The 26,323-nt window shown below is 47.4% G+C and overlaps 1 protein-coding gene across 1 annotated transcript in view; it reads left to right on the top strand.

Moving 5' to 3' along the window:
- The window catches only part of PIK3CA (phosphatidylinositol-4,5-bisphosphate 3-kinase catalytic subunit alpha), a 1,010,697-nt gene that overhangs the window by 206,075 nt on the left and 778,299 nt on the right, over positions 1-26,323 (top strand). Inside the window, exon 5 of the mRNA XM_069618695.1 lies at positions 6,184-6,269. Coding sequence (XP_069474796.1) covers positions 6,184-6,269 — 86 coding nt within the window. The remainder of the gene's footprint in view (positions 1-6,183; positions 6,270-26,323) is intronic.

The following is a 26,323-nucleotide window of genomic DNA, read 5'->3' as shown; positions in this document are numbered from 1 at the left end:
AAAGCCCAGTTATTGTAGGTCTTGGACATTTTGGCCGATTTTGTATTTTTAGTTTAGTATATCAAATTCTCCAGCATTGGATCTTTCATGGATTCACATGCTTAGAATATTCCCCGTCGTCAGGCTGGGAATCCCCGGTACATTATATAGACCCTTTCCCGTAGGAAAACTTTTTCGACGCTTATGCGTCCTATCCACCTCGTTTTGTATCATGCGTGCCCGCACCGTCAGGACGTCATGATATAAACACAGGACCCGCCCCCGCGCTCCCTCAGATTTCAACCGTCTTTCAAAGTAGTGGGATCCTCGTGATTACTGCTAGTGGAAACTAGGTTATTTTTTCTGTTTCGCTTCGGCGACGTTCAAATTCTGGAGAATTATGTCTGGAAAAGCGTTATTTCGCCCTTGTGCGACATGTGGCCTCAAAAAAGTTTATGAAGGAGATGCCCACATGGATTGTATCTACTGTCTCCACCCGCACCACACGGCGGATACATGTGAGATATGCCAGGGTTTCTCCCAAAAAAAAAAAACCCTTAAGGACCGTAAAAGAAGGCTGGTCGACTGGCTTAATGACGTAGCGGGTGCCTACCCGGCTTCGGAAGTTGGCTCCACGGCCTCCAGGAGCAAGTCGGAACCTCCATCGAAAAAGGTACGGCCAGCAGAAAACCGCGCTGAGGACAAGCATAAGGGGAAGCATGCTGGGTCTTCCTCATCACATAAAAAGCCCTCCTCCTCCTCATCTAAGACGGAGAGGCAAGCGCTGTCAAAATCCTCCTCAGGGGACCGTCCCAGGTCTTCCGTGAGTCGAGACGCTTCAGCCGGGAAGTCGGCATCGAAATCGGCGACGAAGTCTAAGGGCTCGACGACGACTACTTGCTCGTCGACCTCGGTGTCATTGACGATGCCTATTACCGTTCAGGCAGCAGCGGTTGGGATTCCTTCGTCGACGGAGACTCAGTCTATGGCTTGGCTGCCAGAGGTCTATGACCCGATCCCCCCTGAAGTCTTACTGCAGCCAGACACGGCCTGCTCGGCGGAAGGAGAAGGTGGCACGGTTCTGCAGCCATCGGATTTAGGCTTACGGCCTTCGACGTCGGCGACGACGAGTGCGAGTGGGGGTATGGTACCTATATCATCAACGTTACTGACCCCCCAGACAGTTTTGTCTCTGGATGTGCTTAATACTTTTCAGAAGCTCCTGCAGCGGCTGGATACGCAGATCCCTCAACCTGGGACTTCATCATCACCTTTTTCTGTACCTTCCGTCGACGAGCAAACTTGTGCGGCTCGCTCGACGACTAAAAACCCATCGGCTCCCCAGGCGGTAAAAGATCGTCCTCGACCGCAGGAGGAGGGTGAGTTGTCGGAGTCCGATTCTTTACTGGGTGACTCGGGGTCAGACATCTCCCTGTCACCGTCGAGGGACCCAACATGGAATTCGGATGTAGAGGTAGAGTCTACGAGGTGCCAGACACAGCCATCTCCTTCGGATGATGTGGGAGCCTTCCATGCAATGATGGGAAAAGCTTGTTCCGAGTTCGGCTTGATTCCTGAGGAGCAGAAGAAAGACTGTTTCCTTTTTGACCATATGGGTCAAAGGAGGAAATCGGTATTTGCCATCCCAATTCTGGACCACGTGTGGCAAGAAGGTCCCAAGACGATGCGCCATCCGTTTTCGGAGCCAGCTATAAAGGGGCGGATTGAGAAAAAGTTTAAAGCTCCGGAGTCCACTCCAAAATGTCTAACATCACAACCTCTGTCTGACTCGGTGGTGTCTGCGGCAGCGGCTAGGAAGGCCAGGGTACAGCAAAAATGTTCAACTCCACCAGAAAGCGAGGCTAGGAGGCAAGACGCCTTTGGAAAAAAGGTGCTCTCGGTCGGTGCGATGACGGTAAGAGCAGCCAATTCCTTAGCGATCGTGTCACTATACGATAGAGAAATGTGGCACAATCTAGCCCCTATCCTAGAACACCTGCCAGACGAACACCGGAAAGCAGCCATGTTACTGGTGCGGGATGGCGAAGAGGCCTCGAACCACGCAATTAATATTGCAGTTGACCTAGCAGAGTCTGGCTTCAAACAAATCAATCATGGCGTAGTACTTCGTCGACAAGCGTGGCTCAAATGTACTACTTTCCGTCCTGAAGTCCAGAACAAAGTCCTTGACATGCCATGTGAAGGGGAACACCTGTTTGGCGAAAAGGTTGATGAAGCGCTGAAGGGGATGAAGGAAGACACGGATACTGCTAGGTCCCTCGGCGCCCTCCAAACGGGTAGAAACTTTCGCTCTTTTCGCCCCTTTAGGGGTGCTTCTGGAAACTCCCGCTTCGGAGCCTCGAGGGACCGTGGATTTAACAGGTCCTCGTACTCTTCACAAGGGTTCAGACAAGCGTCCCAGTCGGCACGTAGAGGCAGAGACTATCAAGCTTCCAGGCAGCGAGGCTCGGGTCCCTCGTCGACGAAGAACAAGCAAACCAGCAACCAATGACGGCCTTCGGAACGTCCTGGGGGGACGAGTCTCTCATCACTTCGACCAATGGAAATGCATCACCACAGATCGATGGGTTCTGGACACGATTCGCATGGGTCATGCGCCACAATTCAAAGACAAGCCTCCACTTCTTCCGCCTGTATTTTCGACCCAGCCCCACCTCCGAATCCTACGACAAGAGGCGGCGCTTATGTTGCGAAAAGGAGCGGTAGAGAGAGTTCCTGTGGCACAGGAAGGACACAGAGTTTATTCCCGGTTCTTCGTTGTCAAGAAGCCAAATGGAAAATGGAGGCCCATTCTTGACCTGAGGGTACTCAACAAATGGCTAAAGAGCCTAAAATTCAAAATGCTAAAGCTCCAGGAAGTTATCAGGTCGGTGCAACCCATGGATTATCTGTCGTCACTGGACCTTCAAGACGCCTATTTTCACATCCCAATACGCCCACGACACAGGAGATATTTAAGGTTCGTCGTCGGGAGAAAGCATTTTCAGTTCAAGGTCCTCCCGTTCGGGCTCAAGTCCTCCCCCAGGACGTTCACCAAGTGCTTGGCCCCTATAGCGGCCCATTTAAGGAAGGATGGTCACCATGTCTATCCATATCTGGACGACTGGCTGGTCAGAGGTTCGTCCAGGGAGCAAACACGAAACAGTCTAAGGGCCACAATGTCCCTCTTACAGGAACTGGGCTTCGCAATAAACTTCAACAAGTCCTCCGTAGAGCCTTTGAGGACCTTGGTCTTTCTAGGAGCGGAGTTTCATACACACACAAGCCTGGTGAGACCATCCAGCGAAAGAATTCAGAAACTGAAAAGCAAGGCGTCGGAATGGAGATGCGGTACCAAGGTGTCGGTGCGCACATACATGTCCCTGCTAGGGACCATGTCGTCCTGCATTCCGTTGATAAGCAACTGCCGTCTGTTTATGAGGCCTTGCCAGGAATTTCTAGCGGACCGTTGGGCGCAGAGCCGAGGTCGCTGGTCCGACAGACTGGTCGTCGACGAACAACTAGTACAAGCACTCTGCTGGTGGAGAGTGTCTACTCATCTAACGAAAGGAATGCCTCTACTGGAACCGGAGTTCCAAAAGACGGTGGTGACGGATGCATCGCTGAGCGGATGGGGAGCTCATCTGGATACGTTACAGGTACAAGGCCAGTGGTCGTTGCAGGAGTCCTCCCTGCATGTAAACCTGCTAGAACTGAGAGCAGTGCGATGGGCTCTGAAATCTTTTCTTCCTCAACTGAGGGACTCGGTGGTGCGTGTCATGACGAACAACACCACTACGATGTTCTACTTGAGGAAACAAGGAGGGACACGTTCCAGGTCCCTATCGACGGAGTCACAGAAAATCTGGCATTGGGCCCTACAACACAACATGCAAATCTTGGCGTTCCACCTGCCAGGAGTGAGAAATGTGGAAGCCGATGCCCTCAGCAGAGAAATGAACGAAGTTCACGAATGGGTGCTGAACGACCAACAACTACAGCAAGTATTCAAGAAATGGGGACATCCTTCCATAGATTTGTTCGCGACGAAGAACAACAGGAAATGCCATCAGTACGCAAGCAGATGGCCTCAGCAGGGCTCACTGGGGGATGCGTTCTCCTTCCCATGGTCGAACAAATTCCTGTACGCATTCCCTCCATTTCCCCTTGTCCGGAGGACGTTGCAATGGATCCTCAGGTACCCATGTCGGGTAATTCTGGTGGCCCCGTACTGGGCCAGACAGGTGTGGTTTTCAGACCTGCTACACTTAGCGGTGGCGGAACCGATGAGATTCCAGAAGACCCCCGACCTTCTGTCTCGACAGAAGGGTGTCGTTTGGCATCACGACCCGGACAGCCTCAAGTTGACGGCCTGGCTCCTGACTTCGCCGAATTCGGTCGGTTAACTATTCCGGAGGACTGTCGGCGTATCCTGCAAGCGGCAAGAGCGCCTTCCACAATCGCCTCATACACGTACAAATGGAGAAGTTTCTGTCAGTGGTGTGAGGATCAACCAGGTTTGGCCCCGCAATCGATTAAGCCGGAACAGCTCCTTCCATACTTGCTGTTCTTAGCTCAAAAGGGCCTATCGGTATCGTCAATAAAAGTACACCTGGCCGCCATTTCCAGGTTTACTCGTCGACGGCATTCGGCACCATTGTTCAGCGACCGCCTGATTAAACACTTCCTTAAAGGCCTCTTTCGGAGTTTCCCTCCAGAGAAGAAATTTCCGCCGGAGTGGAGCCTCAATCTGGTCTTAACGTCTCTTATGAAGCCTTCTTTTGAGCCAATGTCATCATCGTCTCTAAAGTTTTTGTCGTGGAAATTGGCCTTCCTGGTGGCCATCACTTCAGCCAGACGTATTTCAGAAGTTCAGGCTCTAATGGTAGACCCACCATACTTACGATTTTTCAAGAACAAGGTAGCCCTTGCCACTAACCCACAGTTCATACCGAAAGCTCCTTCGGTGTTCCATAAACACTCCTCTATTGTGTTGCCTACGTTTTTTCCGGAGCCATGCTCGGGAGCGGAGCGCACGTTACACACATTGGATGTAAAAAGGGCTCTCAAGTTTTATCTTCATTGTACGCAACCATTCAGAGAAACGAGACAACTGTTCGTGGCCTATGGTTTGGGTGCTAGAGGAAAAGCCATTTCAAAGCAAGGACTGTCAAGATGGGTGTCCTCTACCATTTCGTACTGCCATTCCAGGGCAGGGAAGCCTCTTCTACGACGGCCAAGAGCTCATTCAACTAGAGCAGCGGCATCGTCGACGGCACTGTGGGCCGGAGTCCCTCTGGGGGACATCTGCATGGCGGCTACCTGGGCGGCTACACACACCTTTACCCGCCATTACTGCCTGTCGCGGCAACATGCCGAAGATACCCGGATGGGACAGGCGGTGCTCCGACACCTATTCCAATAAGGTAAGCCCCGACTGAGGGGTTGCATCCTGTGGAATTTATGACTGTATGTGGTTCGTTTTCCTATGTTAACGATTACTAATGTATACATGATCATAGGGAACGGGCTTTGCGAAGAAAGTATATGGGTTTGCATGCACGCCTCCTCTCTTGGGGGTGTACTGCTATGTAATCTATTCTAAGCATGTGAATCCATGAAAGATCCAATGCTGGAGAAGGGAATAGTTTCTTACCTGTAACTCCATTTCTCCAGCATTGGTATCTTTCATGGATTCACATGCGCCCACCTGCCTCCCCTGATCATGCAAACCGGTTCCCCCACTACTTTGGGGGCCGAAATCTGAGGGAGCACGGGGGCGGGTCCTGCATTTATATCATGACGTCCTGACGGTGCGGGCACGCATGATACAAAACGAGGTGGATAGGACGCATAAGCGTCTAAAAAGTTTTCCTACGGGAAAGGGTCTATATAATGTACCGGGGATTCCCAGCCTGACGGGGAATATTCTAAGCATGTGAATCCATGAAAGATACCAATGCTGGAGAAATGGAGTTACAGGTAAGAAACTATTCCCTAGTTGTGCTACTGAATGTTTGACTTGTGTTTCACCAGAACAAACAAACTTCACATGCTTCAGCTTGCTAATTTGTGAAAAAATTATGCAAGATATTAGACATCTGTTTAATTTAGTGACAATAGAGAGAACTGTACAAATACTATTCTATTTCTGCTTGCGAGTGAATGTTTTGTGCATTGATGTCTTTCTCAAATTCATTTTAGATCTATGTTCGAACGGGTGTTTGCCATGGAGGAGACCCCCTGTGTGACAATGTAAATACCCAGAGGGTCCCATGCTCCAACCCTAGGTAAAGAAATGTTCATTAGCAAATAGTTTTAAATACAGATATGTATGCTTTTCTATTGACCTAGGCTCATTCACCTTAGCTTTACTAATGGCCATAAGTTTTTACTGTGTGCAAATGGTTTTAGAAGTAGATCATTGGAATAATTTGCCATGTTTTCAGTGCACTATTCTCTGCCTCTCCAGCAGTACTGTGAGAAGCGATTTCACTCTGTTTTCTGCCAGGCACATCGTCCTCTTTTTGAAGCATCACTTTAAGCAAAGCTGTTTTTCCTAAGACTATAATATGGAAATAGATTTTTGCAAATATGATCCTTTCTGATTTAGTACTCACAAGGTTTGTTACATTCTGTCGTGCATAATTGCCATTCTTATAGCCTCAAATTGTTTTTCATTGTCTGAGGATTGGGCAGAGAATACTCTGTTTAAGTATGCTAGTGAATTAGTGATTGCTGGAATGAAAACTGAATTTGGGTCATGTGTCACTGCCAGCTATAATTGGGACTTCTTATCTGGAAACGACAGATTGTAGTATAATACACAGCCATCATTGCTGTGACAGATCAGGGCTCCGTGTGGTGGGGCGGGTGTGCACTGAGGCTACCGACTGAGCAGTAATTTGGTTCTACCAAAAACCTATGGAGTTCTTGGGTCTTTGCCAAGATTGGGCCCTTTTATGTGGTAATGGAGGATAATGTAAGGAGGAATTCATCTCTTGTTGCAAGTAGAATTGCATATCATGCAGTGTTAGAAGTGTTACTGTACCTCAAATCATTTTAGCTTCTAATTCTAATATTCTTTCTTTAATAGGGTTTTCAGAATTTTCTCTGGTGAGTGGTTCTGAGATGCCAACTTAAAGGTGCAACTGGTTTTGCACTATAGCCAATGGTAAATTTCAAAGGTTAAGTGGCTAAGCAGTTACTCTTTGACTCAGTTGGAGGTAGGCTTGGTTTGAAGTACATTTAAGAGCAAATGCTGTTAAAACACAGGTTCAATGTTGGGGGTGGGTACAAAAATATACTATTTATTGAACTGACTAATAGCATCAAATTAAACACATTACTGGCAAGTAAACTCACTAACTATATGTACATCCACAGTTTAGTAACAACCAAAATGGGTTGTTTTGCTTTGTATTGTATTCATATTTTTTATTTTTATTGAAACTTCAGCGCAGCAAACATGTTGGGAAGCCAACAAGTCGCCAAGCTTTTGTTACAACACATAGTCATATGTGCCTTGTTATCCATTACAGTGTATAAGAAAATAAAACTATCCGAAATCCAGCATATAAAGTTGTATCATGTCATCATATTAATAACAATTTAAGAGTTCCATACAACATCATTTTTCAGTTCATTTTAGAGAGTCCAAGAAGTTCACAATTGCGCAGGTCAACTTAGTGTTATGTCCGGCAACCGCATAAAACCACCAATTTTGATTGTCTGATTCAACAGGGGTAAAGTCTCCTAAGTGACGCAGTCGACGTAAGGTTAACGCATGGCATCCAGTAATTAGATGTTCGATTTGATTCGAAGGTTGCAGAATCTGCAAAGATTGCTGTTTGCTTTGTTAATGTGTCGTAGAAATTGCATTTCCCTGGTGTTTAATGCATTCAAACGCAGCCTCAAAAATTGGTCACGATGATGTTGCGAGGGGCAAGTTACCAAGTAGCGACAATAAGCATTGAGTTTGTGTACGCCTAATCCCGATCTCAAGAATGTAGGCTTCGTTTTCAGCAGATCGTAATTCTGGATTCAACGCCAACAGTCAAATTTCTTTTTTACGCACTGAGGTTGGCTGAGCAAGTCAGCTATGTTCAAATCAGCATTGTTTAGATTGGCTTCCAGTAATTGCCGCCAGTCTCCAACAAGGCCCGGTCGCCCACAGCCTGGACGATTTTCAAAAGGTTGGTATGACGGAGGCAGTGGGTGCAGCTTCATCTTTCGTAGCACCATTGATTTCCACATGACGCAACTATGTATTGAATTTATTGATAATTCATATCGAAGAGACACCATTGAAATGTACGAGGGTAGATGCAATACCCGACGCCAAAATAAGCCTTCGAGCTTCTGCCAGAATAGGGCATCAATGTTCCAGCCTGATTCAGATCCAAACGTAATAGCGGGTATTACCTTTTAAATGTAAAAAAATGAGTACCGTTTCAAGAGAAAATTTGCCATATTGCTTATTTATTTTTGAGGTTTGAATACTGAATTTGAATCATCCGATTTGTGAGGTCCAACTTCCAGTGATGTTCATTGATAGATTGATAGAAGTGTTGAAAGTTATTCCAAGGTATCGAATGGAATTCACAGAACTCAAAGAGATTCCATTGGTTTTCCAGGAGAAGGACTTATTTTTTCTGGAACCACCAGCACCAATGGTCACGATCTTGGATCATTCCTATTAAGATACTCACACAGACTTGTTAGCAAACGTTGAAGACCAATTTGTGTAAGATCTACTAGGACGAGATTGTCCGCATAAGTTATGCAGAAAATTCCGATGTTGTTTATCTTTGGCGAGAAACATCTGACAGCTTCCAGATGTTTCGGAAGGTCAGAAATAAACAATTTGAAAAATTTCGGCTGCCAGGGGACATCCCTGTTTCACCCCCTTGTTGGTAAAGATTTTCTTCGATAGGTCTCCTTGATTATTTAAACGAATCTGGATGGAAGTTTTAGAATGCAGCGTCTTGATTGGTTGTAGCAACTTTTGAGGAGAGTTCCAGTTTGACAATTTCTGCCAGAGCTTGACCCGATTGACACTGTCGAACGCTCCTCGCAGATCGATGAATGCCAGATGTAGTCGCCTTTTTTGCTTTTAGGGTTTCTGATTTCAATATGTTTAAGATCAGTAGGTTAACCTCAACTCCAACTCCTTTAGTAAAGCCAGTTTGACGAACGTTGTAGATTTCATCTCGCATAGACCACTGTGCAAGTCGTTGGCGTAGAAGAGGCAAATAACTTGCCTATTGTATCTAACAGTGCAATCGGGCGATAGTTGTCGGGATCCGCCCGATTGCCTTTCTTATATATAGGTATGATAATGGCTTCAAGCCAGGATTCAGTAATAGTCCTTGAGGAGGATAGTGAACAAAACAAGGCTTCTATGAAGACTGACCATTGTGTTTCGTTTTGTTTTAGCATCATGTTGGATATCCTGTCCGGACCAGCAGCTTGTGAATTCTTCAGAGCGCGTATTGCAATTTTGATTTCATCTAGCTGGATTTCCAAATCCCATGGGATCACGTTATCAGGTGGATCAGGCAGTCCTTCACTCAAGGGCGTACTAAGTATTTTCACAAAGTGAGTCTCCCATGTGACTGCATCAATTGCATTTAGCACAGAAGATGAATGACGCAAATTTCCTGTGTTCAGAATCCTCCAAATTTCATGTGAACTTTTTAGTAAGCAACTGTTTCATCATTAGTTCTGCTTTGTCTTGTTCAATAATCATTTTTGCAGACTTTAGCCAGGTCCGATAAGTTTGGCGTCGTGCTCGAATTGAACTTTCAAGTTTGTTGTCGCAAAAGCTAGTGAGGGATGACTTTTTCATAGCTCTTGTATCACAACGCATCTCCCTTTTTGCTGTAGTTTGTAGTGACGATGTGGGATGCTTGTGGGAGATTCCCATCACTCTGTCTGCAGATTTGACAATGATAAAATTGACTAAAAGTGGTGCATGCTCAACTGACTGTCCCTCCTTCTGATTGAATAATTGCAGACTCAACGAATGGATTTGAGTCATTCATCCAAAGACGGTGTCCCCCAGCATTCACTGATAACGGAAGGGCACACTGCCTTGCACGTTGTGACCATTCCAACATACAAGAGAAGCACAAAAGGTCGTGATCACTGTCATGCATCTTGCTTCAGTTCTTGGGCAAAAAAGGCTTGGGATACCCAGAAATAGTCAATAATGGAACTTGATTTTTGGTTCGACCACGTTGCAAATGGTGGTTGGTCACCTTTCACGTTACCTTTAACCATTTGACAGTTTCTGTTTTGCAAAGCCAAGCTCCACATTTGGCCTCTAACATTTACCTTGTCCATCGGTAGTGGCAAAAAGTTCTTTGATTTTTGGTCGATTTTGAACCAGGAGCAATTTAGATCGCCACAACATATGATCGAGATATTCAAATACGAGGTTATAACTTCATCTATCATATGTGACCGAGTTTAGGAAGGCCTTAGTGCTAATTTTTTCCGTATTCCAATATCCATTTATAATTAGCAGATGTTTCCTTGTAGATATATTGACATCATCAGACTGCATCAAAACCATCTGGACATAGGGATTTGAACAGCAAGAAGTCACAATTGACCACCAGGTATTGATTTTTTCTAGGGTTAACAGACCAGATGACGGTCTCCCTTGTTCGTTTTTAATAGCTGGATTCATTACAATGACAAAGCCGTCTTTGTAGGTTTCCTGGAGACATATTACGAACACATTTCCCATTGGAACATCAAACCTGTTAAAAAGATGGCTGAATCCTCTTGTATTCCACGCCAAGAATTCACGTTTGATCGCATGTGACTTGTCGTATTCATATTTGTAAAGCGCTAACATAGGCCCAAAGGAATCTAGGCGCTAGCAAGAGGCGACGGGAGAGACCGTCACAGGAACCACAAAATACTAAAAGTAACTTTTGAGCTTTGAAAGGTGAAATGATCAGGAATTTCCCGAAGCTGGCATTGAAGAGTTCCATAGAGTTAGGAGCAAGGACAGAAAAAAGCATCCTTCAGCCTGTGTCTAACAGAATGTCTGAATTTTCAATAGAATTTGCAAAGCCGAGCAGAAAAATCTTAGGGGTATACAGGGTCAATGTAGATTGAAGGTATGCACCACCAGATTGACGAATTGCGCGATGCGTAGCACATTAACATTTACACAGCTTTTCACAAAAGCCAATGAAGCTGATGTAGTAAAAGGTTGAAGTGCGAGAAACTAGATGCACCCAGGGCAAGACGAGCTGCAGAATTTGGCCAGATCTGGAAGCGTTGGACCAGGAAATCGGGCTGGTCAAGGTATTCCAGACCTTATTGGGGTTAGAGGATCTCGGTTTTGTCTTGTTGCAGAGGAGCTAGCGCCTTCCTGCACTCCCCCAAGCACTTTACAATTAGGCAAGACTTCTCAAAGCACTATAGCACCAAGAGCTTTTTTCATGCAAAAAATAACACATGGGTTTGGCCAGCCACTAAATGAAAATAATATTTAAATATAAGGTGCAAATAACCATTAGTTGAATTAATTTGTAAAAATGTTATGTTGTATTTAGTTTCTCAGAGTACGGCAAAGAGCAGAAGCCTCTGTGCCAAATGGAATGCAGCCTGTGCTAAAAATAGACTACAGGCATTGCATGGTGCCCGGCTAACTCTGACAGAGCACACAAAGTAGCTGAGCAGCTGTTTTCTGTCCATCACAAGCCCATGTATACTAAGAATAGGTGTGTACATGCTTAATACACGACATACAACATTATGGAAAAACAGGGTTTTTTAGGAGAATTACTGCACCAGATAAAATATAAGAATATTGAGTGAAGTGTTGAGAGTATGGCGGGAAGGTGTGTTTATATATAAATGTTTATAATCTCGCAAAATGATGAAAAATGAAGCGACAATGTATTCCTGCATAGGCAGCAGTCTGCTAAGTAGTTTATAACCTGGCCATGCAAGAAGAAAGACTGCAGCGTCCCTTGTAAGGAAGAAAGACAGTTTTGGATGACCTATGCCAGTATCCAGTAAACAAGTTGATGAGTATATAAAGGCGCCTGCTTGGCATCAGTCTAGAGGAATCGGCCATGGAAGTAGGACAGAATGCTGGTCGGTGGGGGGCAGAGTCCTCCACCTCCTGGACCCCCCTCCCGGCCGCCCACGTCCTCAATTTTGTACATATCCAATTGTTATCCTTGCAAGACAAGACTCCTGGCCTTAATTCCCTAGAGGGATGAACTTTAATCTGTTGTGAGCTTCATTAGGGGTACCCCAATATATTTAAGGGTTACCCCTGTAAGTATGGGCTACCTTTCATTTAAGTTAAGCCTGTTACTGGACATCCATTCTCCATTGGCAGACAAACAAGTTCTCATTCTCAGTTTAGATGGAGGGTTGATACAAGAGAATCGAGTAAAAAAAAAAAGCAACAGAGTGTCGTCTGCATATGTGTATAAGCGCACGTCATATTCGGCAATAAAATCAGCCAGAGTACGAAGATAAAGATTGAAAAGACGAGAAGGAGCAGATCCTTGAGGGACAGCACATGTTGGAGCTACAGGTGCAGAACAAAAGGAAAAAAAGATTCCATTCATGTGCGGTCCATAAGAAAGCAAGAGAACCAAGAAGGAGGAAAACTAGATATGCCGGACATTTCCAGGCAGTGGAGAAGGATACTGCGGTCTATAGTATCAAAGGCCAAGGAGAATCAATACTCCGACCTTGCTGTGGTCCTGGAGCAATGGCAGATCACCCAGAATGGAAATCATCACTGACTCCGTGCCCATAAGTGATCTCCATCCTTTTCAATCTGGTTTTAGAAGATGATTTGAAGTGAGTGTTTTGGAGTAACAATAGCTTTTATGAGCTTCATCAGAATCGGAAGAAGAGATCTAGGCCAATAATTGGTTGGAAGAGCTGGATCCAAATGAGACTTCTTTTTTATCGGAGTAACCAAGGCATGTTTTGGCAAAGCAGGAATCACACCATTTGTAAAAGAATAACGAAGAGCAGCAGTAAATGAAGAAATTGCTTCTAGGGGGAGAGATTGAATGATATGGAGAGGAATAGGATCAATTGAAAATGCAGATTTAAGCCTGCGTAAGCCAGTGAGGACAGCATCATTGGTAACCGGTTCAAACCTAAACAACTTTCGGGGGTGGGGTGTTTGGGGGTGATCCAGAATTGAAGTGTGTGCAGGCAGGCTGAGTGGGAGCAAAAGATCTGGAATCAGCATTGGAAATGGGCTGACAGATCTTACAGATATTCTTAACAAAATATGAACTGATGGAATCACACCGGGCTTGGGAACGGGAGGGTCACCGACCGATGGAGGAGGATCAGAGAACTCCTTAGCAAGTCAAAATAGTTCTTGTAAAGAGCTAGACACTGCTGTAATGCGATTCGCATAATGTTGAGATTTCTCTGCTTTAATCGCATCGTTATAACGTGACCAGGCCTGTTTGTAAAGCAGTTTAGGTTCAAATCATAATTATTATGCGTTTTGCGTTCATGTAGGGATACTTGTTTGAGATGAGAGGAAAACCACAGGGCTGAGGATTTAGTATGGCTGACATTGATCTCAACTGGAGCCAACGTGTCGGCCGCATCGGTCATGGCATGAAGTAAATCAGTACAAGGATCCAGATCATCTGTCCTTGAAAAACGAAATGTATTGACCTTAAGGTGATCAGCCATTGAGGAGGGACACACCTTACCCCAACGATGTCGACAATGGTGTACTTTGGAGAATAGATGGAGAGTGAGGATGAAATATAATAAATGCAAGAAGGAAATTGTCAGACCAGGGGACCGTTGAAGGATCGAAGTCAGCCGACCACTTGAAACACAATTTAGACCTTGGTAAAGTAGCTAAAGTGGGGGAGAAAAGGTTAAAAGTAGCTTCACAAGCCCTAAATATGGCAAGAGTACTCATAACACACGCACGTCTATCCTTGCCCTTTTTTTTAGAGTTAATTCTATTAAAGCAAGTGGCCTTACCAAACAGGGTTTTTAAGAAATCGTAGCAAGATTCCAGTCAGTCAACAGCTTTGTGGCGCATAGACTACCAGATGCCAGTATTCAACACCTTATGACCCGGTAAGGTAGCATCTTTATAAATAAGGACTTCATGCCCAGTGCAAATGAGTGAGGGTATGGATGCTTAAATGGGTCTAACCAATTTCGACCCCCTCCAGCTTGCAACACCTCAACAGGAAATTGGTGGGGTCCCCACGGCTCACCATAGAATTAGTTTCTGAAGTCTCATTTACTATGGTTTCAAGGCTTCCATAGACAGTTGGATCATACCTTTGCAGAGATCCCAAGATGGGATGAAAACGTATTTATTTCAATTTAGGCAGCAGCCGTCTGTAGGACCCAAGAGAATGTTGGCAGATCCTCTAGAGCCGCACAATCGGACTTCGGGTTCCATCAAGACTTTCCTTATGTCATCAGGTTGGGGTGGTCCAGCAAAGCTCCAATGTTGCCAGCAAGGTTCCCTTGCAATCCAGTTTCAGGCAGGTGCAGGCCAACCAAATTCAGATCCACCCGACGACTCGGACCTTGGAAAAGCAATGGTTGCAGAGCAGAGCAGGGCTTCGGGTCGGTTGGTCCCGTAGAAGGACAGCATGCATCGCAGGTGTTCCTTTTCAACTTGAAGGCAGAGTTGAAGTATGCTTGGATTGGCTTTACCAATGCTGGTAGCAGCAGTTCTCTGGCGTGTCTCTAGTGGTCCTTCGGCTTCCAACAAATGGATCTTGTGGTCCACGATCTTGAAAGGCTCTTGGTTCGGGGGCGCTGTTACGCGCAAGTCAAGATAGCTGCGTGACGATCTAGCTCTGTTTGCCTCACAGCTTCTCACTGCGGTTCCTACGAACTAGAGTGCACTGCAAGGCTTTGAAATTGGTCCATCAGAGTGTTTTGGAACCTGACGATCCACTGCCCAAATCCTGCATTCACAGGGGTCTGGCCTGTTTGCCCTCGGGGGTCCTGCCGGCACTTTTCAAAGGGTGCCTCGGAGGCAGTGGACAGCGCCACCTGAGTTTGCCTCCACCTGGGGCTAAGGACCTGCTACTCCGCCTGTCTGTTACACTGCTCGACCCTCGGGCTGTGCAGAACCCTGGCCCCGGAGGTTAGAGGCGATACACTTACCTGCCACTGGACCTAGCGCCCACTTGATGGATCCATTTCACCACCTCCATTGGAGACCCGGGGGGAGAACTGCAAACGCTTCCTCCCAAGCCCGATGGCATTGCGGCTCCCACCCCGTGACTTTGTTCTTAACACACTTTCCTGGATTCACCCGCAGAGCAGCCCGGTTGCAGATCCTGTGACGCCTGGTCTCCCATTTGCTTGTTTGACTCTCCGGGGTGGCTGGCGATCCATAGCCGGTGCCTGTGCCCCTGGGCTGCTGCTGGTTGGCTCCGATTCCCCAGACCACTTTCTCCCCAACCTGCTGGCTCACATCTAGGCTCCAGATCCCGCCTCCGGAGCCCTGTGCGCAGTGCCTGCTCTTTCGCCCATGGCCCTGGCCCACCTTGCAATCCACACTGCAGGGACCTGGACTACCCGAGGATGGCCTGCACCCTGGCAGGGACCCCGCTTGCGGGCGTTCCTCACACTTGATTGTGGACGTAGCGCATTGGTGAGGAAGCCAATAACCACGTCATCTGCCACGGTGAGTGAGACGCATACCGGCGCCTGTTGGCCTCCTGATGCACGGTCTCTGGCTCACCCACATGGCTCTGCCTTCACATACACCATTTCCCACTGCTGCCCACGCACTGGTTGTCCCTTCTAGGCTTAACCCCTACAGTAGACACCTTGTCTGCCCTACCTGAAGACACTTGCTTCGCCTGGGGAAGAGTTGCCCCCCCCTACTTTCATTTACTCCCTGGGGTCTGGTCCTGGGAGCATCACCAGAGGGTACTAACTCGCTGCATGGTGCCAGTGTCTGCCTGCTCGCACCCTGATCGCTTGTGGGGGTTAAGGTTTCTGTGCATCATCCTTGCTTGTCTACTGGAAGAGAGATCTTTGATCACCTCACAGTCACCACCATCATTCACCCCACAATCCCTCTGCACCTTCGGCCTCCCTGCTCCTGATCTCGTGGGCTCTCCTGCAGCCGGCTCCTGTCCCATTCGTCTCAATTCCCTCAGATAACCACACTGCGGACCTGCATTACTGTGTGCCTTCCACACATCATACCCTCCTCAACTCCTCCACTACTCTTTCTGCGCACTCAGACCCATGGCGCATTGGACCGTGCTGCCCCACTTGCTGATACCTTTGCGCCACATACAGTGGGCCTGATTTGACCACCTTCTCCTCCCTCCTTACCAGGGCCAACCTCTCACTGTAGCACCTCGCCATAGCTTCATATGTATTCCTGTGTGGCCATGACGAAGGGGTTGAATAGGAAGCAGAGCTCTATAAACATGTTCAACAAGTTGGCGCCAAGGCCTGCAGAGCAGCTGCTGGAGGTCGAGGCTCTCCCCTCAACGTCCTCCGATCCCACAGAACTCCAAAAGATGGACTACGTGCGGGAGAGATTCACAGCCCTGCACATGTAACTGCATGACATGAGCGGGACTATCGGCTCTATCAAAGCCCGAATGGAGAAGACTCGGGTCACGGAGGTAGAGGCTATGGTTGGCTTAACGGAAGATAACATCACGACGTTGAGAACGGAGGTGGCCTTGGTTTCCAAGCAGGTCCAGGTGAATAGTAAAAAGAACGAGGACTTGGAGTCCAGATAACTTGCGCATAATCGACGTTCCTGAAGACGACATTGATTGCCCCATGGAGGTTTATGTGGAACGCATACTTCTCTCCCTGCTGGACGGCCCTAGCTCTCCCTGCAATTCGCGTTTGAGTGGGCCCACAGATCCCTGGCGGCGAAGCCCAGGCCCGGAGCTCCTCCCCGGCCTATCATAGCCAGAGTTCTGAACTATCGCGACAGACTTGCTGTTGCGTGTGGCTAGAGCCAAAGGGGAGCTACTACTTGGTTCTGCCAGGATCCACCTATATCCTGATTTCTCCGTTGCTATCCAACAGGAGCGCAAAACTTTTCTGCCCACTAAAACGTCTTCAAGAGCTAGGAGTTAAATACTCCAGGTTTTACCCAGCAAAACTGAGAATTGAACATGCGGACAATGTCTTCTTCTTCACCATCCCTGAGGAGGCCTCCAGATTCCTTGATGAGCATTTTCCCGGTTACGTTGATGTGTTTCACTGCGCTGTGTGGACCTCCCCTGTTCCTTCTTACATATGGCTTTGCCCATCTGGCTGCGGGAGGTTCCCTCAGGTTCCGTTTGTCTCCTGCAATGTCGTTTTGATTATACCAAAATGTGCACTACACTATGCCCATCTTGAAGCTGCACTTAGCTAGCGCTCAGCCCCCATGCAGCTGCAATATTTATTTTTTTGGTTTATTTGACTGGGGTTCACTCCTCTAATTGGGCGGGCGCCTGGGGGAGGGATGCGAGGGACAAAAGTTGAAAAAATTCCTTGGCTTGGCTTGCGATCACGGGAACAAATTGAAAATGATCACTGGTTTGGTTGTGTCATGGACCCACCCCTTTTGGCCTGGCCCAGATGACAATGGATGGTCGACTACCAACTTGATGGCGGATGAGGGGGTTAGTATTCATGAGCTGGAATATCAGGGGGTTGGGGGGTAATCCCATCAAGATGCGCAAACTACAGTTCTATGCTGAATGACACAGCCCAGGTCCTATTCTTACAAGAGAAGAGACCCATGCATCCGCAAGCGGTTCGACAGGTCATGGGGCACACAGCGCTTTTATACCGCATAAGCCCCTCAGATTCTATCATATAATGTCACTTATAGACCCCGAGGGCCGTTATGTACTAGTACATGGTATGCTGTTAGACAGAGAGGTGATCCTCCTAAATATATATGCCTCAAACACAGATGACCCATAATTTTTCTCACGTCTCTTCATTACTAACCAATTCCCCTTGGTCCTTGTACACTGAGGTGGGGACTTCAATACCATAGTTGACGTTGATTTAGACAGATCCAGGCCTGTCAGCTGACTAGAGCTGCTAAAACCATTCTCGAGGTGCAAGCCTCACTGCATGTGGTCGATACTTGGAGAGTGCTTCACCCTTTAGCCAGCAAATTCTCTTTCTATTCCACTGTACATGATTCCCACTCGCGGATCGATCGGTGGCTCCTATTGGATTCCTTGGTGGGCCGGATAGACTGCATGTCGATCCTGCCCAGGACATTCTCCGACCACTCCCCATCAGTGTCTCTTGAGTTGGGATGCTGGAGGTGGTACAGCACGCTCATGGAGACTCAACCCGGGCCCATTACTCGACTCTGCTTCTGAGGCCGAGCTTGGATCAACTATTGACAAATTCTTTGCTATCAACACGAGCACTGTCCGATCGCAGGCCACCTTATGGGAAGCCTTGGGTTTACCCCAAATGTTCGAGAAAAGAAACACAATACGTGATTTGAACGAATTTCGTCCGTTCAAAAAATCCGAATGGCCGAAAACTTCAACCAGATCACGCATTCAGTGCTGGGGACTGTGGGGGTGTCCCACGCACCCTTGTTCACTATATTGTGAGCAGGGTTTGTGGGGGGGACACCCACGCAGCTGTTCCGGAGGGGTGGGGGGGGGGGGAAGAGGACCCTGCGGCACCTGTTCCCGATCACAGAATTGAAAGGGAACAGGTGTCACAGGGCCACAGCAAGTTGGAATGCAAGGTAAGTAGGGGGCGGATGGGCGGGTAGGGGTGTGGGTTGGGGTGTGGGCCAAGTAAGTAATGTTCAGGGGAGAAAATACCAAAGATTATTTCATAAAAACAATCTTTGGTCTTTTCTCCCTCAAACATTTCTAGCTCGGTCATTCAACCCCAATCTGAAGCCTTTAATGCATACATGGGGTTGCCCTCGTTAAAGAGTCTGGAATCCTCAGAGCCATCCGTCATCCATCTGAGAAAGCGAGCGCATACTGGCACAACTTGAATCATTGTACGCCTCATCTCCATCTACCACTACTCTTAGCAAGATCGAAGCCTCTCTGCAAACATTCAGAGACCATGCGAACTGAGAGCGCAAGTTCCTCAACCCACTGTTGACTGCCTCTATGGGGAAGGAGATCGATCCGGCATGCTCATTGCCAGACCTGTCGCCCCACATTCCCCTAATTGTGAGGTCAGACGGAACCCCAGCCCATACGGCATGTGAGATCAACGTGCCTTCTATGAATCACTTTATGCAAATAACTATACAGGCCCTCCCACAGAAATCGACACGTTCCTGGATGACCTTCCTAACTAGCCGCTATCTGTCGAGGCCAGGGAGCTTCTGGACTGTCCTATGACTACCGAGGAGATACTGGGATCTATTGACTTGCTCTCAGCGGGGAAGGCCCCTGGCTCCGACTGCCTCACTGCAGATTTCTAAAAGTGTTACAAGATGCAACTGGCCCCTCATCTTTCCACCGTCTGGGAGGAGGCGTGTGCGATTGGGTCGCTCCCCCCTTCACTTCGTGAGGCAATCCTCTCCGTGCTACTGAAGCCTCATAAACCTCACACTCAATGTGGCTCCTACCGGCCCCTGTCGCTGATAAATAGTGACATTAAGATCTTCGCCAAGGTACTGGCCTGGCAACGCATATGGCTTCCATCATTAACCTTGACCAGGCCACATTTATACCGGGGTACTCCACGGTGCTTAGTCTGAGACGCCGGTTTAATATGTCCAGAATAGACCCCGGAATCCAGGCAGTGGTGGCGACATTGGAATTGCAGAAATCCTTCGATTCCGTCTCTTGGCGGTTCCTATGGGCGTAATGGAAAGGTGTAACTTTGGTCCCCTCTTTCTATCATGGGTGCCACCCTGACTCGTGGGGGGGCTTTCTAGATTATATAGACTCCTGCAGGAGCAGACATAGCGTCCGCTCAACAGATCTTGTGATGCCTGGAGCAAATACCTGGGGATTGACATCACGGATGAGATCTGGGATGTGCAGGCGGACTCTCGAGGTGTCCCTGAATTCATGATTCCGACTGATCCAATTAAAGGTTTTACATCGTTACCACTATACATCAACTAGGTTGCACCGTATGTCATGGAAACATTCTGAGGTCTGTGATACAATGTCATTAATGTTGGACTGTACAATAGAACCGAATCCCAGGACCTGTTTGTTCCATGAGTTTTCTTACCTTCGCCGGGGCTGCAGAAAGCTGGCGGGCCTTTGCATGCTATTAGCGACTCGCTGTATTTTGCTTCTTTGGCTACGCCCAGCAGCCCGTACCGTAGATCAATGGCTGCGTGCAGTAACGTGGGCCTCAGATCTCAGACACTTAGGAACGCTTGTCTGCACTACTGCCAATGTCCAGAAGGCCGACCAACATTTGGATTCCCTTCTGTGCTTACCTGTGTTCCCTGGGTTTCGATGGCGACGGACGCACAGACCTCTCCCCTTCTCCTGTTCTGTAGTTCTGAACGCAGTAAGGCCACCCAACCTCTACTCTCTTTTCACTGAGTTCCACTGTATATGGTGCCTGTTTCTGACACCGCGTGGTCAGGTTGAAGAGATCTTATATATCGGACAATGCTCCTTCTCTGTATTGCAATGTCAAGCAAGTTAAAGATTTTAAAAAAATAAAAAAGAAAGGCTGTTGGTTCTCTCCTTGTATCCAGAAATTGAAATGAGGGGATCCCTCAGCCCACCAATGGAAACAACCTGACAACATTCAAACGGGTTGCAGCTGTCCAATAATGAACAGCCTGCCACCTAACATGCTGCCCAGCAGCAGGACCTTTAAGATATATTTTCAGAATCCCTTCTGCGGGTGGATTCGGTGAGAAAGAAGACAGTGAAGTCCAGACAAACTCAACCAAGGTAGGGTAGCAGGGCAGTAAGGGTTAGTGTGAGGAGGGTGAGCGTGTGGTCTAGGCTACACTATAATACCCAATTTGGCAGGCCGGAACGGGTTTTAACGCTATTAGCACCCCGGGTTTCCAATCTGGAATCCTGGGTTGTTAAGACACATTTATTTTCAATCAACGAACGGAACACGTGCAGTGTCCTGTTCATTGAATGAAAATACTGGCACAAGACGGCCATCATGGATCTGGAAGGCGGGGCTCCATTTCCATGGCGGCCGCAGAGTGGCAGCAATGGTGGCAGAGGGTGCTGCCTTTGAAGAAAAGGGCCAAGGCGGGTGGGGGGGTAGGGTGGTTAGGGATGGGTAAAAATAAGAGGAGGGCGGGTGGGGGAATATGGCGGGCCAGGGGAAGCAGCTTTCAGGTTACATGAAACAGTGGCTGAGATTAGCAATTTCAGCCTGCGATCCAAGGAACCTGATTTGCTTCTCCTCCCTACACAGGTGCTAATGAGACACACGCAGAGCACTCCAATACTTCAGAAGATGTACATAAATATACACATTTATTAAACCTTTGAATGAACTCCAAGCAATGAGAACCTCGGCTAAGTATTGTTGCACTACTACTATACACATCCATACATTCACTGTTCAGGGATTCTGGTAACAGAATAACAACATTTTACCTTTGAAACTGGCAATAATACGCAGTGTCAAGAACAACACATGGTAAAGTAAGTGAGAAGTAGAGCAAATAGCAATCTAGCACCAGTTTGAAACAAGTGAATTGTTACACTCACTAGAAAACCTAGATGACGCCGCATGATTCTTAATAAGTCCAACCATGCTAGGTTTAGAGCCTAGTGCCCTTGAGTCACCAGTTCTACAATATGTGCTTTGCAGGAGAGTTTACTATGTAATTTCCAAACAAGAGTTGCCAAATCCTACGTTTACAGATTAGTTTTCCAGAAATGGAAAAGCAATGCAAGTAAAGTTTGTACCCTTTCCTCTCCCAAACCCACAGCTCTAGGAAAAGCACCTGGTGAAAGGGATCCTTGACGAGTCCACCATGATCTCGTAGCCAGGCAAGAGAGAGGTAGAGTTGGGACTTTACAAACATCTATTCCTTCGAGGAAGACCTATAACGCCAAACCTAGCTCACAAATAATCTTTCTTGGCGACTTCTACTTGGGTCTCTCCGATCCCAACGACACCAATGCCTCATCCGTGGAAAACACCATCTCCCAAGTTGGCTTTAACCATCGTGTTACCTCGACAACTCACAATAAAGGTAGAACTCTGCACTGGTTGGCAGAGCTCAAATCCTCCCCAACCGTTCTCCAAAATGTACCTACTACATGGTCGGACCATCACTTCATCTCCTTTATCATTCATGGGAATGCACCAACCATCCCCACCCCCCACACCGCCTCAGAAGTCCTCACCAGGAACAACCGTAACCTAATGCTTCAAAACCTACGACCCCTGATCCAGAGCGTCTCTCGACCAACCATCTTCAAGGACCTGGATACAATTAAGCTAGTGTCTTTATAACCACACTCTTGAGACTGCTGTGAACAGCATTGCCCCCATCGAACTAGCCAAAGACAAACCTACTGCCCACCTCAACAAATGGTTTACGCCTGATCTAAAAATCATTTGGAATGCCAAAAGAGCAGCGGAAGCCCTCTGGAGAAAATCATCCAACCCAACTAACAAGGCCCCTTTCACTGCAGCAGCTGCATCATACAAATCTGCCATCCTTAGTGCGAAAAAGGAAACCTATGATAACCGCATCCACAACGCCAAATCAGAGACTAAAGAGCTCTTTAGTATTCTCAGGGAACTAGACTCCCCAGCACCACCCTCGGAAACCTGCACTAAAGACGCAGTCTGGTGTGCTAACATTCAGAAAGCCCTTGCAGACAAAATTGCTCTGCTCCAATTCAAAATTGAGCAATAAAAGAGCAACCTGGCCAAGAACTCCACCTCTTAATACTCCAGATTGACCTCCTTTTTCCTGCTCACCTGTCTCTGCTAATAAAGTAGAAAAGATCATCAAAAGTCACAAACCCTCCAAATGCCAGGGTGATCACTGCCCAGCGGCAATCATTCAGGAAGGTGCAAAGGAGCTGGCCCCTTTCATCTCAGCACTAATCAACTCCTCCTTCCTGACCGACACAGTACCTAACAACCTCAAGGAAGCCTGGGTCATGCCCCTCTTTAAAAAAAAATAAAAAAAATAAAATACCTATATCCTAATATTCCCACAAACTATAGACCCATCACCACCGTCCCATACATCCTAAAGATCCTAGACAGTGGCCTACCTCCAAATTCAGAAACATCTGGAGGACTACAACTTACTAGGCCTTAGACGATCTGGCTTCAGGCCTAAACATGGAACGGAAACAGTCCTCCTGGATCTCAAAATCCAAATGGATGAGGCTAAGGACAACGGTAAGCTTGCCATGCTCCTGCTCTTAGACCTTTCAGCAGCTTTTGATCTTGTCGACCATCAGATCCTCACAGATCTGCCTCAGCTGACCCAATTTCTATCTACTGCGGCGTACCACAAGGCTTGTGCGTTTCCCCAACGCTTTACAACATCTTTAACAAGCTCCTCTTTGACTGTCTTGACAACCTGGGTGTCACATACACCAACTATGCTGATGACACCGAGGTTCTCAGCACTCTCTCAGGGAGCTATGACGATGATTGTAAAAGAATCAATGATATTAACCTTGAAATCCAGGCGTGGATGGCAGATCACTGCCTGTGCCTCAACGACGAAAACATTGAGCTCTTGATCATCCGCTCCCAAACCCGCCTGAACAAACTAGACCCCTGCTATGTTTCAATCAACATCGATGGAAACCCAATCAAAGTGGCCAAAGAGATCAAAACTCTGGGAGTATACTTAGACTCCACACTGTCCCTCAAGAAGCAGGTAAACTCAACTGCGCCTTCCATGGCCTACACTAACAAATTAATTAACGCCTGCAAGCAATTCCTCTCACCCAGTAGCTGCATCACACTAGCCAGGGCTCTAGTGTTATCCAAGATCGACTACTGCAACGCTCTCTACCTAGGCACTTCGAAGGGAACCTCAACAAACTCCAGGTCCTTCAAACCAATGCCTTAAGAGCAACTCTAAGTATACCATGATCCATGCACCTCACTAGTTTCAGGCAGGACGCCCACCGGAACCCGGTAAGGGACAGAATCGCCCTCCGCACACTTAGCACCCACAAGAGTGTCTCAAACGCCGCCCCCAAAAACCTAGCAGATAAATTCAACATACACCAGGGCACCTAGGACCATCTACTCCCACTGTCTAGCCGTGCCAACTAAAAAGAGCAGGGGGAGCAAGCTTCCCAGTTCTAGCTGCCGAACAGTGGAATGCCCTTCCCCTTCCCCTTAGCCTCAGAACAGAACCCGCATTCTGAACCTTCAGAGCTAAAGTAAAGAGTTGGCTCTTCGGGAAGCTCCATGGCCCAGCCGGACTGACTCTACCTCGCCCACTGTAACGTCCCTGCCTGATACTGTATCATGTTTGCTCCCCTCCTCGACCACATTCTGCACTTATCTCTGTTGCTGTATTCTCTCTATGTATATCTCTGTGCCCAAAATTACCTGCATTTCCTGGAAGATTACCTGTATTAACTGCTGATGTTTGTGTCCAAAATTCTGTAACCTCTGTATAAGCCTTAAGCGCCCAGTTACCTAAGGGTTCGGTGCGCGGTTCAAATAAACTAAACTAAACCCCATGGTGGGGCAGTAGGTAGGAGTGAAGTCAAGTCAGGATGGAAACAATGGCAAAAAAGATGGGATGTCCAATTTAAAGTCTGTAGGACGAAAGCAGCAAAATAAATGTTTCCTGAGAAGGGCATATCCTGGCTGAAGTTTGGATTGGGGCCAGTCAGTCCCACACACTCGGCTAGACTACCGCAGAGGTGCATACCCTTGCATGGTAATCCAACCTTCCAATCCAACTCTTTTGTTGGACATCTTCCAACCTGAAGAGGAAGATGTCCAACAAAAGAACAGGACTTTTAATGGCACCCAAGCTGCTTACTGTGTCTTGAACCCATGCCTGACTTTGGAGGTAAAGCAAAGTCTTTAAGATTCACTTACTGTTGAGATGGATTTTCAGAACCAGACCCATAGGAGGCATTTTAGATGCCACCGTCGATGATCAGGGTAATTGACACTTAGTTCTTGCTGAACTCTCTCAAGGTAGTGTAGCAGAGCAGTAAAGCAAGACTTCAGGGGCTACTGGTGGGAGTAGGTCAATGAGCCATGCAGATTGCACTCAGTTAGAAAGCAGGACAAAAATACTATATGTATTAGGCATTTAAATACTTTAAGCTGATAAAATCAATATAAAGTGAGTTCTCCTTCTTTTCTTCCCCCCACCCCCTTAATAAAAAGTTAAACTGGTCAGCAATGAATAAACAATCTGTAGGCAGTGAATTGAAAGAAAATCCTTCTATACTAGATGGATAGGGAGAGTGCCTGAGAAAAAGTCAAAGTCCCAGGTAAGTACCTCGAGCAGGGAGTAGGAAGTCTTGAGAGTCAAAGAGCAAGTGTTGGAAAAGCCCAACAGATAATGAAAAGTTCCAGAAACAAAGCACTGAAAAGGATATGAAGGTAAGTAAAGCAGTTCAGGGTTACTCTTTCAATCCCACATCACTAGGTGGTATCTGTAGGGGGTGAGGGCTTGGCCAGAAATGGACCGATCACGACAAGAAAGAATTTGGGAGTAGACCTCATGGGCAAGGGGCCTGGAACCAGGTAACCCCTAGGATTCTCTGAATTGTTGGGCCTGTTTATGTTGTTGGCCCTAGTTCAGGTGTCGTGGGGCTGTGGGTGCAATGATGGTTTTTAGTGTCTGGATTGGGTCCAACTAAATGGCGGTTCTGTGTCTTGAAGCAAGATGAATGAGGCACCACATGAGAAGGGCAACAGCAGGTACCAAAACAGACAGCAGAGACATTAACCTCCTCAATCAAGGGGGTAGCAGGTAGCACTCATGGAGACAGACTTTTCAGGAAGGCCCCACTTCATGTTGGTGAGCAGCAGCTGCCGCAAAACTGCTCTTACGCCACGAGTAGACGACCTGCCGAGTTGCGACTCCGAATGGGTACCGAGGCACAGGAGATGCCGTGGATGAAGCTTTTTTAGCCCAAGCCTCAAAGCACCGACTAAAATCTTATGGAGATCGATGTAAAGAGGCAGGGCTTCACTGGGACTTGACAAGAGGCAATGTTGGTCATTACATTGGCAGTCTTCAGCGGGTTGTTCTTATTTTCCTCTTTGTAGGGTTCTTGGCTCCAAACCTCTATCTGAGAAACAGCTGCAGGACAACTCATTTTATCCCAGATCAAATCTGGGGCTGCCCCATCTCCCTAATGTCAAGGGTCTGCATCATTAAAGCGATCAAGGGATA

The sequence above is a fragment of the Ambystoma mexicanum genome, chromosome 10, assembly GCF_040938575.1.
Source record: "Ambystoma mexicanum isolate Mex_15411 chromosome 10, UKY_AmexF1_1, whole genome shotgun sequence".
In the NCBI taxonomy this organism is placed as follows: domain Eukaryota; kingdom Metazoa; phylum Chordata; class Amphibia; order Caudata; family Ambystomatidae; genus Ambystoma; species Ambystoma mexicanum.
Note: the sequence above shows the minus strand (reverse complement) of the source record. Positions and strands in the feature narration are given on the sequence as shown.